Source organism: Geotrypetes seraphini, chromosome 3 (genome assembly GCF_902459505.1).
Source record: "Geotrypetes seraphini chromosome 3, aGeoSer1.1, whole genome shotgun sequence".
Lineage (NCBI taxonomy): Eukaryota > Metazoa > Chordata > Amphibia > Gymnophiona > Dermophiidae > Geotrypetes > Geotrypetes seraphini.
This window is the reverse complement of record NC_047086.1, coordinates 129,338,099-129,353,246: the sequence shown is the minus strand read 5'-3', so window position 1 is coordinate 129,353,246 and position 15,148 is coordinate 129,338,099. Positions and strand designations below refer to the sequence as shown.

Below are 15,148 nucleotides of genomic sequence, written 5' to 3'. Positions count from 1 at the left end.
GGTAATGTTAGCTTCCTTGGCTCTTCACCCACTCCCCAAAATCTATTTATTTATTTATTGAGATTTATTATCTGCCTTTTTCATGAAGAGATTCACCTGAAGCGGTTTACAATACATTGAATAGTGATCAGGTACTCTTAAAGTGTTTTGCCTAACTGTCCCGGCAGCTCACAGTCTAGATCCCTTCTGTCTTCCTATTCCCTCCTCTCTGGTGTCTAGCATCTGAGTTGAAAACATGGTTTTTCAAGCAGCCTTTCCATAAAATATAGGGCAATCACAGTCTCTTTTCACTGGTCTTGTATCCCTTCCACTACTAAATCATCCTCTCCTCTCTCTTGCCTTACCCTCCTGTTCATTTCACTCTCCAAATTGCTCTTTCCTTGGTATGTTTAAATGCTGGCTGATCTTGAGTGAATAATTTCTTTCCTATCCAGCAATTATAGTCCCTTTCTATTCTTTTGTTAATTATTATTGAAATGTAAACTGCTTTGATCTGCAAGTTGGCATAAGGCGGTATATGAACCATCTCCCCTCTTACAAAATGGTCCAGCATCTTTAAACCTCCCACATGGTATAGACTAGTGCTGCCCGATTCATGAAAAAAATTTTGATTCGATTTGAATTGGTTTTTCGATTTGATTCGATTCGATTTTCCTGCCCAATTGGGTGTTTTTTTTTTTTTTTTTTCAAACATCCTGGTGGGTTTATTTTACAGCCTCTTCATCCCCTTTGCCTTCTCCTAACCACACTGGTGCTGTGGTGTAAACAAAATAAACAAACAAAAAAGACTTTTCCTCTCTCTGTTAAATCCTAGCTCACGTTTGCGGTCTAACACCAGCTCTGGCAGGATACATATTTTAAATCTGACATATTGTAAAACAGAAAATAGAATTAGTTTTTCTACCTTTTGTTGTCTGGTCATTATTCAAATTTTGTTGGTTTCAGGCTCTGGTTGTCTTCTGATAACTTGCTTGCCAGGGTCTCCTTCTTTCGTCTTTCTCCCTGCTAACCATCCATCTTCTATCTCTGTCTTCCCCTTCCATTTCCCTTCCCTCCCCTGGAGGTCTGGCATCTTTCCTTTTTTTCATCTTCCTCCACAAATCCACCTTTCCTCAACTACCCTTTCATCCAGCATCTCTCCCTCCTTCCCCACCACCCCAGGGTCCACCGTCTCTCCCTTTCTTTTCCCAACTACCCTCCTATCCAGTATCTCTATCCCCCCTTCACACCATCCCTTGCATCCAACTTCTCTCCCTTTCGGTTCCTTCCCTCCCTAAATCCCATTGTCCATCATCTCTCTCCCTCTCCTCTATTTTCAGACCCATTTCTTCCTCCCCAAAGTCCGGCATATGCACATCTCTTTGAACCCCCCTTCCCTCCCTCCATGTACCAGGGCCCCTCTCCCCTGAAGGTCTGTCTCCCCCTGAAGGCTTGCACCCCACCCCTAAAGGCCTGTGCCACCATCCCTGAAGGCTTGTTTCCTCCTTGATCTTGTTTGCAGGCTGTTCCTGGAAGGGGAGGCCAGGGGGGGTGGAAGCCAGAGGCAAGGGGGGTGGAAGCCAGACGCCGGGGGGGGGGGGGAAGCTGACAGCAGCACTTCCCGACTGACCCTCCCCCTCGCCTTCTAAAGCAGGTGTGGCAACAGCCGGCCAGCAAAAGCAGCGTTGCTGCTCCTGCTATAGGGGGCGAGGGTCAGGCAAATCGGGAAGCCAATTTTTTTTTTTTTTTGAACCTATTCGAATCGATTCACCCGAAGTGAATCGGTGAATTGATTCGAATTGTGAATCGGGCAGCACTAGTACAGACTCTCCCTATCTCTATCCTCCCTTTCCATCCAGTATATTGCCTTATCTTGATCTCTTCTCCCCCCACCCTCCCCCCAGCATGTATCATACCCTCTCAAGCTTCCTTTGTTGCTGCATCTGTCAACACCGAAAATAAGTAATAAAACCAACCTCATGCTCAAGCACTGTAAAACTCTGTGCCTTTACCTCCACAGCAGCAGGGAGTCTGGGTGCTGCTACACACTGAGCAGATAATTTCAACATATCATCAACAATAACACCTAGATCCTTTTCCTGGACAATAATTCCTAATGTAGAACCTTGCATTACATAGCTATAATATGGGTTCCTTGTTCTTACATGCACCACTTTGCCATCTGCCATCTGGATACCCAGTCTTGTAAGGTCCTCTTGCAATTTCTCACAATCCTCTTGTGATTTAACAACTTTGAAAAATTTTGTGTCATCACTAAATCTGATCACTTCAATTGCTATTCCTATTTCCAGGTCATTTATAAATATGTTGAAATGCAGCACTTCCAGCACAGATCCCTGGGGAACAGAGAGTTGCATAGAGACAGAAATTTCACCCATCCCTGCCTATCATCAGTGGACTCTAACCCATACCCATCCGTACCCACTAAAATCCATTCCATCCCTACCCATCACCACAGTTAGTTTCCTCCATCCCCATTCACATTTGCAGGAGCTGATACTATTATTTACTTACTCATGGACCTCTTTTCTTCCCAACCCCAGCAGCCTCTTGTGATTTTTTAGGTGGTATTCACGATTCAAACAATGACTATTCCAAGCCTCAGTCTGACATTCTGGCTGCCTCTATGGGCATTCCAACCTCATTCTGATGCTCCAATTGCCTCTCTCAGTGCATTCTAAGCCTCACTCTGGAGTCACCAGAGAATTTGATTATATTTTCATGAAAATCCCATGGCAACATTTTTCCATCCCTGTGGGAATCCCACAGGTTCCACGGAATTCCTGCAATCTCCATTCCTTTCCAGCTCTCTATTGGAGAACCCCACTGTTTTCCTTTCTCCATTGAGAATATTAATCATTTAATCCTACTGTATATTTAGCCCCCTCATTTACTAAGCCCGATAGCGCAGGCCGGTATGTTAAATCCTCTGACACCCATAGGGATTGAATGGGAGTCAGATCATTTGCCAAGCTCACTCGCTCCCCACAGCTTAGTAAAAAGGGGCCTAAATCTTTTAACCAGTTCTCAGTTCACAATAGGGCATTGCTTCCTATGACATCACTTTTTAATTTTCTCAGGAGTCTCTCTCTCATGGGGTACTTTGTCAAATGCTCTCTGAAAAGTCAGATATACTGGCGCTCAATTTCAAAAGAGAAAAAAAGATTTGAGATGGTTTTCTCTGATGTGTGTCTAAATTACAAGGGGTAGTGTTGGGGGCATGTTATGGGTGGGCCCAGAATTTGGATATTTTTTAGGGATAATGGAACAAGATAAATCTATGGCATCTATGGCATCTGTGGCAAAATTGGGATTTTTTATCTGGACCTGTTTCAATTATAACTAAAAGGAAACAAATGGAGTAGATAGATAGCTGAAGCAACTAAGTTTATTCTAACAGGTGATTCAGTCTATAAAACAGTCAATAAAAACAGTAAATTAGGCATTTCAAAAAAACAATTCAGCTAACTCACCTGTTTTTTCCTTTTGGGTTTGTTGTAGTTCCTCCAATTTTTCAGTGGAGTATTGAGTTTTCTTTGGTTCATGCTTTTCTCAATCATAACTAAGGGCCTGTTTTACAAAGCTGTGCTAGCGGCTGCCATGTGGCAACGGCCCCGCAGCCCTTTAAATCTCTATGGGCTTCGGGGCCGTTACCACGCTGCAACCGCTAGCACGGCTTTGTAAAACAGGCCCTAAGTCACAAAAATGTGCCCAAACTGACCAGCTGACCAATAGAGGGATTAAGGCATGACCTCTACCCTTAATCCCCCATTGGTCACTGATCCCCCACCCTCCCTCCCAATACGTATACAGTATAACATGTTTCAAACCTCTCTCCATTTTCCAGGAACTTGAAATCTAAAAGGTTTACGATATTTATAAGTTAAGGATACGACACCCAGCAAGGAACTTGCTAACAGTTACCTTTGTCTTATCTTTGTCGTTAAAGATCCTGTCCAACATTGCCATCTACTTGTGCACCATCATAGTGGGAATCATGTCTTACTACATGGCAGACAGAAAGCACCGCAAGGCATTTCTGGAGGCCCGACAGTCTCTTGAAGTCAAGCTAAATCTGGAAGAGCAAAGTCAACAACAGGTAGGAAATGCGCTTGAAAGACTACAACTGATCCAAAACACTACAATAAAACTTATAACTGGACATGAAATATACAATCATGTTACTCCATTACTTAAATCAGCCTATTGGTTACCTTTATCATACCATATCACTTACAAAATTCTTTTACTAGTATTCAAAATACGCTCTACAGATACCTCTTTATTTCTCAGTAAGTTAACATCTTATATTCTCCAACCCCCCTTGACACTTCCCAACTCCACCCCACACTCCCCGACTCCACCCCTGATACTTCCTGACCCCCTAAGAACTTCCGGACACTCCCCTAATGCCCTCCCAACACTCCCAAGATTCCCCTGAATCCCCACAAATGCCCCTCGTATCTTTATTCGATGGCCAGCAAGAGGAATGTCTACTCCCTCCTGCCGGCAGGACCGCCACTGCAACAAGGCAGGCCTTCCCTACCCGGTGCATTCTGGGATGCACAAGAGAGGGGCCTAAGGCCCTGATTGGCTCAGATGCCTAAGGCCTTTCCCATAGGAGAGGCCTTAGGTATCTGGTCAATCGGAGTCTTAGGCCACTCCCAGTGCATCCCAGAATGTACTGGGAAGGAGGCCTAGGACTCTGTTTGGCCCAGGTACCTAAGGCCCCTCCTATGGGAGGGTGCATCCCAGAATGCACCGGGAAGGGGAGGGGACTAGACAGTCCTTGGACATGGTCCTCATTACTTCAGTAACTACGGTATCACCACAATAATGGTTACCATGTCACTCTCTATTTCTAAGGCAGGCAATATTTTGACAAAACACTGGCTGAATTAGGTTCTTGTTCCTGAATAAACATTGTCTCCTTCATCACTTCTGGTCTATTGTAATTTTCTTCCTTGTAGAGTCTTTTGTTTATCTAGATTCCTTCCACAATTGTAGGCCCTTAAGAGTAAGTTTGGGGCACAAATATAGAGAGTTCAGAGAATGTTGAATTGCCTTTGCATGTTCTGTACCTTGTTACTCATATCTATGGTTTTTTTTATCTTGTTACAGCTTCATACAGGGAGTGAGTAGCATCTCCTCAGAAATCAGTAAGAGCAATAATTGAACAGAAAGTAACTATCATACAATAGAAACATAGAAACATAGAAGATGACGGCAGAAAAGGGCTACAGCCCACCAAGTCTGCCCACTATTTTGTCCCACCCCATCAAGTCTGAGTGCTAATGACCCAATTCCTTAGCTCGACCTTAGTCTGCCCACTCTGCTTACCCACCCCCTGTCTATGCCCTAATGACCCAATTTTCTTATCTTGAACCTCGTAGGGATCCCACATGGGTATCCCATTTATTCTTAAAGTCTGGCACGCTGTCTGCCTCAATCACCTGCACTGGAAGCTTGTTCCAATGATCAACCACTCTCTCTGTGAAGAAATACTTTCTGGTGTCGCCATGAAATTTTCCGCCCCCGAGTTTAAGCGGGTGCCCTCTTGTGGCCGAGGGTCCCTTGAGAAAGAAAATATCATCTTCCACTTCGACACGTCCCATGAGGTACTTAAATGTTTCGATCATGTCTCCCCTCTCCCTACGATCCTCGAGAGTGTAGAGCTGCAATTTGTTCAGTCTCTCTTCATACAAAGAGACCCTTGAGCCCCGAGATCATCCTGGTGGCCGTCCGCTGAACCGATTCATTTCTGCGCACATCTTTACTGTAATGTGGCCTCCAGAATTGCACACAGTACTCCAGATGAGGTCTCACCATGGCCCTGTACAACGGCATTATGACTTCAGGCTTTCGGCTGACGAAACTTCTATTGATACAACCCAATATCTGCCTTGCCTTAGATGAAGCCTTCTCCACTTGATTGGCAGTTTTCATGTCTGCACTGATGATTACTCCTAAATCTCGTTCTGCTGAAGTCCTAGTTAAAGTTTCTCCGTTCAAGAAGTACGTCCTGCATGGATTTCCGCTTCCGAGGTGCATGACCTTACATTTCTTAGCATTGAAGCCTAGCTGCCAGGTTGAGGACCAACTTTCCAATGTAAGCAGGTCCTGCGCCATATAATTCTGTAAACTGCATTCACTTACTATATTACATAGTTTGGCATCATCGGCGAATAGTGTTATTTTACCTTGAAGCCCTTGAGTCAGATCCCCTATGAATATGTTGAAAAGGAGTGGACCCAGGACCGAGCCCTGCGGCACTCCACTGGTCACCTCCATTGTTTTAGAGAGGGTACCATTAACCACCACCCTCTGAAGTCTGCCACTCAGCCAATCATTGACCCATGCAGTTAGTGTCTCTCCTAACCCCATCGATTCCATCTTGCTTAGCAGCCTGCAGTGTGGGACACTGTCAAAAAGCTTTACTGAAGTCCAGGTACACGACGTCCAAAGACTCTCTCAAGTCCAACTTTCTTGTTACCCAGTCAAAGAAGCTGATGAGATTGGATTGGCAGGACCTACCCTTGGTGAATCCATGCTGACTGGGATCCCGAAGATTCCCTTCATTCAAAATCGTGTCCAATTTGCTTTTAATTAGTGTTTCCATAGAGGACAGACAGTAAGAGAAAACATTTGTCCCCCGCTTACTTGAACCCCTAAAACAGAAGAGTGCCACTCGGTGACCTTGCAGTAGATTAGAAGCTTTAACACATGGCTGTTGTGTATCCCAGCAGGAACAAGGCACAATTCATTTCTTTAGAAACAAATAGGATCATTGAGTGGGTTCTCTTTTTTGTTTCGTTACTCTGTTTTAGAAAACAGAGCAACGAAACAAAAAAAGAGAACCTACTCAGTGATCCTATTTGTTTCTAAAGAAATGAATTGTGCCTTGTTCCTGCTGAGATACACAACAGCCATGTGTTAAAGCTTCTAATCTACTGCAAGGTCACCGAGTGGCACTCTTCTGTTTTAGGGGTTCAAGTACCTCATAGGGATAGGCAGCCAGAAAATTTGTATGTCATATTTTTCCAGGTTTTTTTCATTCCAGAACGAATGTCATTGCATCTGTGTACTTTAATTTATAACATTTTATTGAAGGTATCAAATAAATATACAATAAAATAATACAAAAATATATTCATTACAATTATATTCACAATTCTAATTTTTCCATACATATTTCTATCATTCCTCCAAAATATATTTCCATATGACTTATTTCATACCGCTATATGCTCCCCCTGTTCCCTTCCCCCCCATTGTTTTTATTTCCAATGATAACATTGTAACTTTAAAAAAAATTAACCTCAATGCACATAGGGCCTGATTCTATATACAGCATCCAAAAAATAGTGTCAGCTAGAATGGTGCTTAGCACTAGTGCCTGTCACAACTTTAAGGCACACCCATTTAGGCCAAGGAAATACTTGCACTTAAGTTGTGTGCAGATTGGGCATATTCTGTATCAGGGCATGTAATGTTTAGAAATGCCCATGATCCACCCATGCTCCTCTCCTGGCTGTGCCTCCTTTTCAGATTCACACACTAGAACCAACACGTACCACCTTACCTTAAGTAGCGCCAATTCCAATTATGAGGTGTTAATTGCCAACTATCAGAGCCAATTGGTCTTGCTAAACAATTAAATTGTGCGCACAAATTGGCTGTGCGCACTGATTTGCGTGCCCAACTTATACAGTGTAACCTTGGTTTACGAGCATAATTCGTTCCAGAAGCATGCTCGTAAACCAAAGTACTCGTATATCAAAGCGAGTTTCCCCTTAGGAACTAAGGGAAACTCGCATGATACGTTCCCAGCCCCCCGAGGCTAGCGGCGTTGCTCCACCTTAAACCCCCCCCCCCTTGAGGCCACCGGCGCTGCTCCACATCCCATCCCCTGCGATACGGCATCCCCCCCCCGCTCGTGTGCCCCGCCCGCCGTGATCTGGCATCCACCCACCCACCCAAACACATTGGCTTACCCCCATCAAGCACCAGCACCAACGCACAGGACATGCCGATGCAGATGCCCGAAGATCTGCTGTCTTCCTTTTGCTGGGCCTTGAGCATCTGCGCATGCTCAAGGCCTTCTAGTTCTCACTCTCTCCGAGATTTGCGTTGGTGCTGGTGCCGGTGCCAGATGGGGGTAAGTCAGTGTGGTTGGGTGGGTGGATAGGTGCGTGGGAGATGCCAGATCGCGGCGGGGGGCGCTCATAAATCGAGTCAAGCTTGGTTTCCAAGGCGACGATTTTGCGAATGTTTTGCTCGTCTTGCAAAACACTCGCAAACCAGTGCACTCGTAAACCGAGGTTTGACTGTAGTTCTATATACAGAATTTGGGGGATAGTGCGCACTGTGAAGAATGCACACTATTATTGGCTAATGATATTCACTTCCAGTGATAAAGTTGAGCCAGTTTATGTAGTGTATCTAGATTTTCAGAAAGCTTTTGACAAAGTTCCTTATGAGAGAATATTGAAAAAATTAAAAAGCCATGAAATACAAGGCAATGTTATGCTGTGTATTAGAAATTGAATAGAGTAGGGTAGGGTTACCAGATTTTACATCAGTAAAATCTGGACCCCTATACCCACCCCCAGGCCTGCCCAGTTCCACCCATCCCCACCATGTTATGCTCCAGCTCCGCCCTCAGCTCAGCATCCAGTCCCACCCCACTGCCTGTTTGTCATACAGAAAGGCATCTGCAGATGCGAAGCAATGATGTCACATGCATGCGCGCATGACATCACTGCATTACATCCGCGCATGCTGTGACCGGGTAAGACCTGGACTGGAGTAGCCCTAGCCTTGACCTGGGTCATCCAAGCCTCAGCCAAGCGGTTGAATGAGGCATGGAGGGGTAGAGGGGTGTCTGCATTAAAATAAAAAGGTCCAGTACAGGTGTTTAGTGTGAATTTTAAGATGACTTTATTTTCTGGTCTTATATTGTAGTGCAATTCCAAAACATACAAAACAAAAACTCTCATTGGTGGCTAAACAGCCTGTTAGCCCACCATGCTTTTATTCATTACTACAGTTCAAGCAAAACACAAAAATAACTTTTCAATTGCAAGTCCTGGAACCTGCAACCTGCTTGCACTATTTGGACAGGTTCCCCACAGTGAGTATGAAAATTCAGAACTCTTCTGTTCCCTTAATAACATCAGAAGCAGTAATTCCTGATCCTTCTGGTATTCTTAATTCAATCAGAAGCAGTAATTCCTAACTCCTTTGATATTCTTAGTCTTGTGAGACAACACCACCTTATCAGAAACAGCATTTTTACTTCCCCCAAACTTTACTCTGTAATCATGCTCTCAAACAAGCACGACTCCTCAGGTTCCATTTCAACATCATTTGTAAGCATTTCTTCTGGCATTTCTGTATCAAATTCATTATTACCTTCAGAAGAATAATTAGAAGTTTCAGTCCTGAGGTTTACTCCTTGCTTTCTGTGGGGAATGCTGGTTTCTGTCCTCTGAATCCTGGTTGGCACAGGTTTGCCTCTCTCCAAGGATTCAGATAACTTGTAAGCTTGTGGCTGCTTCTGCCTCTGCCTCCCTTGGCCTAGAGAACACACCCTTTTTCCTAGCATGGGCTGATTGCCCCTCACAACACCTATGGTTCTCTGGTGCTTTGCTAATGAGCCTGGATAGCTTCCCTGCTCATTAACCCTGCCCCCAGCAGAGCTGATTGCAGGAGCTAATCCCTTTGTGAGTTTTGCTATCACCTGCCTAGTGCATGCTGGTCCTTGTAGTTCTTTGCTTTTAGCATTTACTACTAGGCAAGTATAATCGGGTCACTTTTGGTTTGCCTTTCACTGGGGATAAATTCTGCAGGGCATTTTCCCTAACCTGCCTGCTTCTAGGGGTAGGTTTAAAGATAGTTTTAGGGCACTTCAGGGTTTCTTCCAGCATGACAGGACTTTCCCTGTCACAATGTGCAGATGCCCCCCCTCCCAACGCAATTTCTTTTCAAAACCCAGACAAAGTGCCAGGTTTTGAAAAGCTGTCCAGACCCTTGGACATGTCCTCAAAAGGAGGACATGTTCAGGGAAATCCTGATGTCTGGTAACCATAGAGTAGGGTTAAATGGCCATTTATCTCAGTGGAGGAGGATGAATAGTGGAGTGCCACAGGAATCTGTTCTGGTGCTATTTAACATATTTATAAATGATCTGGAAATTGGAATAATCAATGACGAGCTGAGCTGTATAATTCAAAGTTACTGTGTCTAACAGCATTCCGAATGATATGTTTGAAGACTGACATTTGGAATTTCCCAGTCGAGGTAATCTGCATGTCCCTGGGTTTCCCCAGCAACCTGGGAGAGAGAGGATGTGTCTAAAGAGCACACTATTAAAGGCAAGGAAAAGAGGTTTACAGTAAAGAAAGGGTTGGTTTCCCTTAAGATCAGAGGGAAGGAAGGAGCCCTGTTGGAAGGAAGCACCAGTTCCCAGAGGGAAGAAGAAGTATTCCTTGGGAGGAAGCCACAACCTACAGCTTGCCCAAAGGAAAAGGAATTTCCCCTAAGGAGCTGTGAGAGGCAGAGAGGCTTGCAGCAGGTAGATCCCGAGGAGGGGCAGAATTGCTGGTACTCATAGTAAAAGAAAATGGTTGTCCCTGGTAGCTGGCTGGAGGGTGGACCTACAGCTTCCCCAGGAGTCGGGTAAGATAGAGAGGGAAAAAGGAGCTATGTCCAAGCTTCAATTATAAGCCTTCTGGTGAAAGGGAAATACCTACACTACCAAAATGGGACTCAGTTTTAATTGCAAGTGAAACAGAAATGAGCTAAATCCAAAAACCCCGTTCCCTTCTCTGGCATGTGATTCTTGGTTCCTTCTTTTCTCTGGTCTAATCATCATAAATACTATAGTTGTTTTGGGTTTCTTTTGATGAGGGAAGTTTGTTTCTTTATCAATGTTTTAATGTATACTGAAATACAAAAAATTTTTTAAAACAAGGTGAAATCAATGAGAGCAAAGAATGGCGAGCAAAGTGTAGGGACAGTATGTTTTCTGGGCTATACTTCAATAAAATACAAAATGTGGCTGTAAATATGATGTTGATGGTGAAGATATGCAACCACGTGCATGGACAACCTTCTACAGCCTTCCCCCTACAAAGGAAGACATTAGCTGGAGAAGCTTTTCCTGTTTTTCTGACAGTCCGTTGTTGGTAGCCATCAGTTGCATGGTAATACAATAGCATGCCGTTTTCCCATTCTCTTGGCTTCCAAATCAGTGGTAGATCAAACATGAAAGAATGAGGGACGGAATTTTCCGAGGGTTATATTTGACAGTTTGTCCATTTCTGCAGAATCATTTATATGGTTGCTTGAATTTATAATGCAGAGCACTCTGGATGCAGTTTGTGAGACCTGACTCGGTAACATGCTGAACTGCACTGAAGATACTGAAGATTTTGCTCCAAACTACATGGTTAATCTGTGTGAATATCGTTCATGTGTTTATTTGTTACTAGGCTATGAATTAGCCACGTAACAACCACAAAGAGCGGTCACAGAGCAGGCTGTCCAACATTCTGCTGTTGCTAAGGAGTAGTGCATGAAGGATGGGGATGCTTGCAAGGCTCAGTTTCCTGCTGCTGATCGAAATGATTGGTGTGAAGGAGCCATAGTGAGGCTGTTAATTCTGTGTTCTAGTGAGACTTTTAAAAAGCCTTCAGGTAGCTATCAGCTTTCTTAGAGCCATCATATGAGGAAAGGCATAAAAGGTTAGGACTCTTCAGCAGAGGGGGGATATAGAGTAGAATGGGTAAACCTATAGGAGCCAATATTTTTTCACCCAACAAATATTTAAGCTCTGGTACTTGTTAGAGTATAACAACATATGAGTTGCCATTCTGGGACAGACTGAAGATCTATCAAACCCAGTCACCAACCCAGGATACAAGTATATGGCAAGATCCCAAAGAGTAAACATATTATATGCTGCTTATCCTAGGAAAAAGCAGTGGATTTCCCCAAGTCCATCTTAATAATGGCTTATGGACCTTTGTTGTAGTTAATTGCCAGACTGTGGAAAAAGCAGTTAGCACATTTTTCTCCCCATTTTTACAAAACCATAGCATTTTTAGCACCGGCCGTCGCGGTAACAGCTCCAAAGCTCATGAGCGTCGGAGCTGTTACAGCTGCGGTTGACGCTAAAAACCGCTATGGTTTTGTAAAAGGGGGTGTATTTATTTATTATATTTATATTCCACACAGTCTCAACATTCTCGGCAGATTCCAATCACTACCTAAATAATCATATAAAAACATTTAAGAATGTAAATACAAGAATTTTTTTTAACCCATTAAAAACAATAAATCAGATGTAGATGGCATCCTCTTCTTTTTTCCGATTGAGGGTCAACCGAGTGAGGTTGAGAAGCAATTGAATTACTGTATGATGAAAGTATGTGAATGGATGACTCAACATGGTCTTAAACTGAATGTGAATAAAACAAATTAATGATTGTAAGGAGAGACAGTGAGATGGCTGTGATAACAACATTGGCTATTATGAGTGAAGTGATATCAGTAAGAAAGGAAATCAATGTTTTGGATGTATGCCTAGATATGTCATTGAATATGGGGCGACAAGTCCTGAATATGATTCAAAAGGGCTATGCACAGTTTCGTCTACTATACTGATTGAACCCTTTCCTAACAACATATGACTTTAGAATGGTGGTACAATCGCTATTCTTGAGTAGGTTAGATTATTGTAATTCGCTGCTGTTGGGACTGGCTAAAGTAAAGCTGAGAGCATTGCAGGTTATGATGAATTCTGCAACCAGACTGATTAGTGGGGCAACGAGAACATCTCATATTACTCCTGTATTAAAAAGTTTACATTGGTTACCAATTGAACAGAGGATTCATTTTAAAGTATTATCTCTGGTGTATCAAACACTGCACCAGATGGTGCTATATTGGTACCAGTGTCTCTGGAAGATATATAGACCTTGCAAAGCTCTATGATCAATTAGTAGTATGAAATTAGTATGTCAATCATTTAAAAATATAAACTATGGGGCTCATAATCGAAAGAGAAAAACGTCCAAAAACTGGCCTAAGTCGGCACTTGAACGAACATTTCCCAAATACTGTACGTCCAAGTGCCGATAATAAAAACGGGTTTTGGACGTATTTCTAAACGACCTTGGCCTACATGGTACCGCTGAACAACCAAAGCTAAATGTGGCGTTTCGGGAGGAGTGTCGAGGGTGGGAGTTGGGCGGGCCGTGGGCCAGCTTAGACTTAGTCGTACAGCATGTATAACCGAAAGTTATACAGCCCACGATTGACGGAACTTGGACGTTGTGACTTAGACCATGTAAAACATGGTTTAAGTCACAAAAACCCACTTAAAGTCACCAGATAAGCACTGAAAACACATAAATAGACCCCCCACACACTACCCCAGTTATCCCCGACCCCCCCTACACCCCCATAAAAATATTAATCACACCTTTAAAATTCTGCCTCCAGACCATCCTGGCCGCCTGGCATATGAAAGCCTAGTCATCCAGCACAGAGGCAGCTTAAGCTGTCTTGGGGGTGGGTTAGGGACTCATGCAAAGGAGGACCCATGCCCATAAGCCCCTGTAATCACTGCATTGATACTGAAACATGTGCACTCCCCTATACACCCTCCAAACCCCTTTTTACTGGCATATAAGTGGTTCCTGCAGCCATGAGAGCTATTGGGGTGATAGATAAGTGGGTCTAGGGGATTCTGGAGGTGGTTTGGGGGGGTTCACCATGACCTATAAGGGAGCTGTAGTGAAGAGAAGACATGGCACCCTTTTTGTGAAGTTCACAACAGTGCCCTGTAAGGTACCCCACTATTTAGGTGCCATGTCTGGGTGTTCAGTCCATCACTTTGCAGACCCCTCCCACGTCCAACAAGGCTTGCTTGTTCTAGGCATTTTTGACTTGGACGAAAAGTTGGATGAAAATGTGGTATAAAGATGGATGATTTAGCAACTTGGACGATCAGATCGACAGGATGTATAGTTAGATGATTTTCGAAACAAAAAAAAAATTGGGGACATATTTTTTGAAAATGTGTCCTAGGCTGTTTTTTACTTTGGACGACTTGCGAGTTAGATGAAAACAGGCTTAGACGTCCCTTTCGATTATGCCCCTCCACGTATCTTCAGGAATAAGAATGTTTACGATCACTGGGATGTCATTATGGAACAAGTTATCTGGTCAGAAAAGATTATGTATAGAATACTCCACTTTTTAAAAAATTGCTTAAGACAAAGTTATTTGTTGACATCTACTTCTAATATGGCATAATAACTTCTCTGAAGCTGTTTTATTCCCTAATTTAAAGCAGATGATTATTCTTTAAAAGTAATGCAAATGGCACGTTCTGTGTCAATAGCTATAGGTGCGGTGATCTTGGATTGTTATGTTTTAGGGCTCCTTTTACTAAGCTGTGCTAGTGTTTTTAGCGCACGCTATCCCCCGCGCTATATGGAAAATACTAACGCCAGCTCTATGGAGGCATTAGCATGTAGCACGCGTGGCAATGTAATGCACGCTAAGCATGCGCTAAAACCGCTAGTGCAGCTTAATAAAAGGAGCCCTGAGTGTATGTGTATTTTTATGTTTTTATGTATGTAATCTTGGAAACCTCTGCAATTTTTAGCAGTATAGAAACTTTTTAAATTAATTAATTAATTAATTCAACTCCATAGCTTATTGTTAGTCTCCCACTAAAGAATTTTAAATCACATTATTCTTCAGTATTGTAAGCCTGCTGGAATAACTTTGTCTTTAATTTTCTTTTAAATGTCTTCACATTTTAAATTGCTCTTAATTTTAATGATAGAGAATTCCACATCTTTGGGACCACAGTATCGAAGATAGAAGAACGATACTCCTCTAATCATATGGCACAAAATGAAGGAACTCCCTGTGCTAGAGTCATGTTTGCAGATCTTAGTGCCCTTGCTGGGGGGGGGGGGGCTTGATAAATGTGTAAACTGCAGAGATCATGACAGATACATTACACTGGTCAATAATAATAATAACTTTATTTTTGTATACCGCAATACCACAAACAGTTCAGAGCGGTTTACAATGTAAGAGACTGTACAAACACAGCGAAGATACA

At 43.2% G+C, this 15,148-nt stretch overlaps 1 protein-coding gene across 1 annotated transcript in view; it reads left to right on the top strand.

The window, feature by feature from the left end:
• Window positions 1-15,148, top strand: part of ADCY3 (adenylate cyclase 3) — a 267,206-nt gene that overhangs the window by 61,665 nt on the left and 190,393 nt on the right. The window contains exon 2 of the mRNA XM_033937148.1: window positions 3,950-4,099. Within this exon, the coding sequence (XP_033793039.1) occupies window positions 3,950-4,099 (150 nt within the window). The remainder of the gene's footprint in view (window positions 1-3,949; window positions 4,100-15,148) is intronic.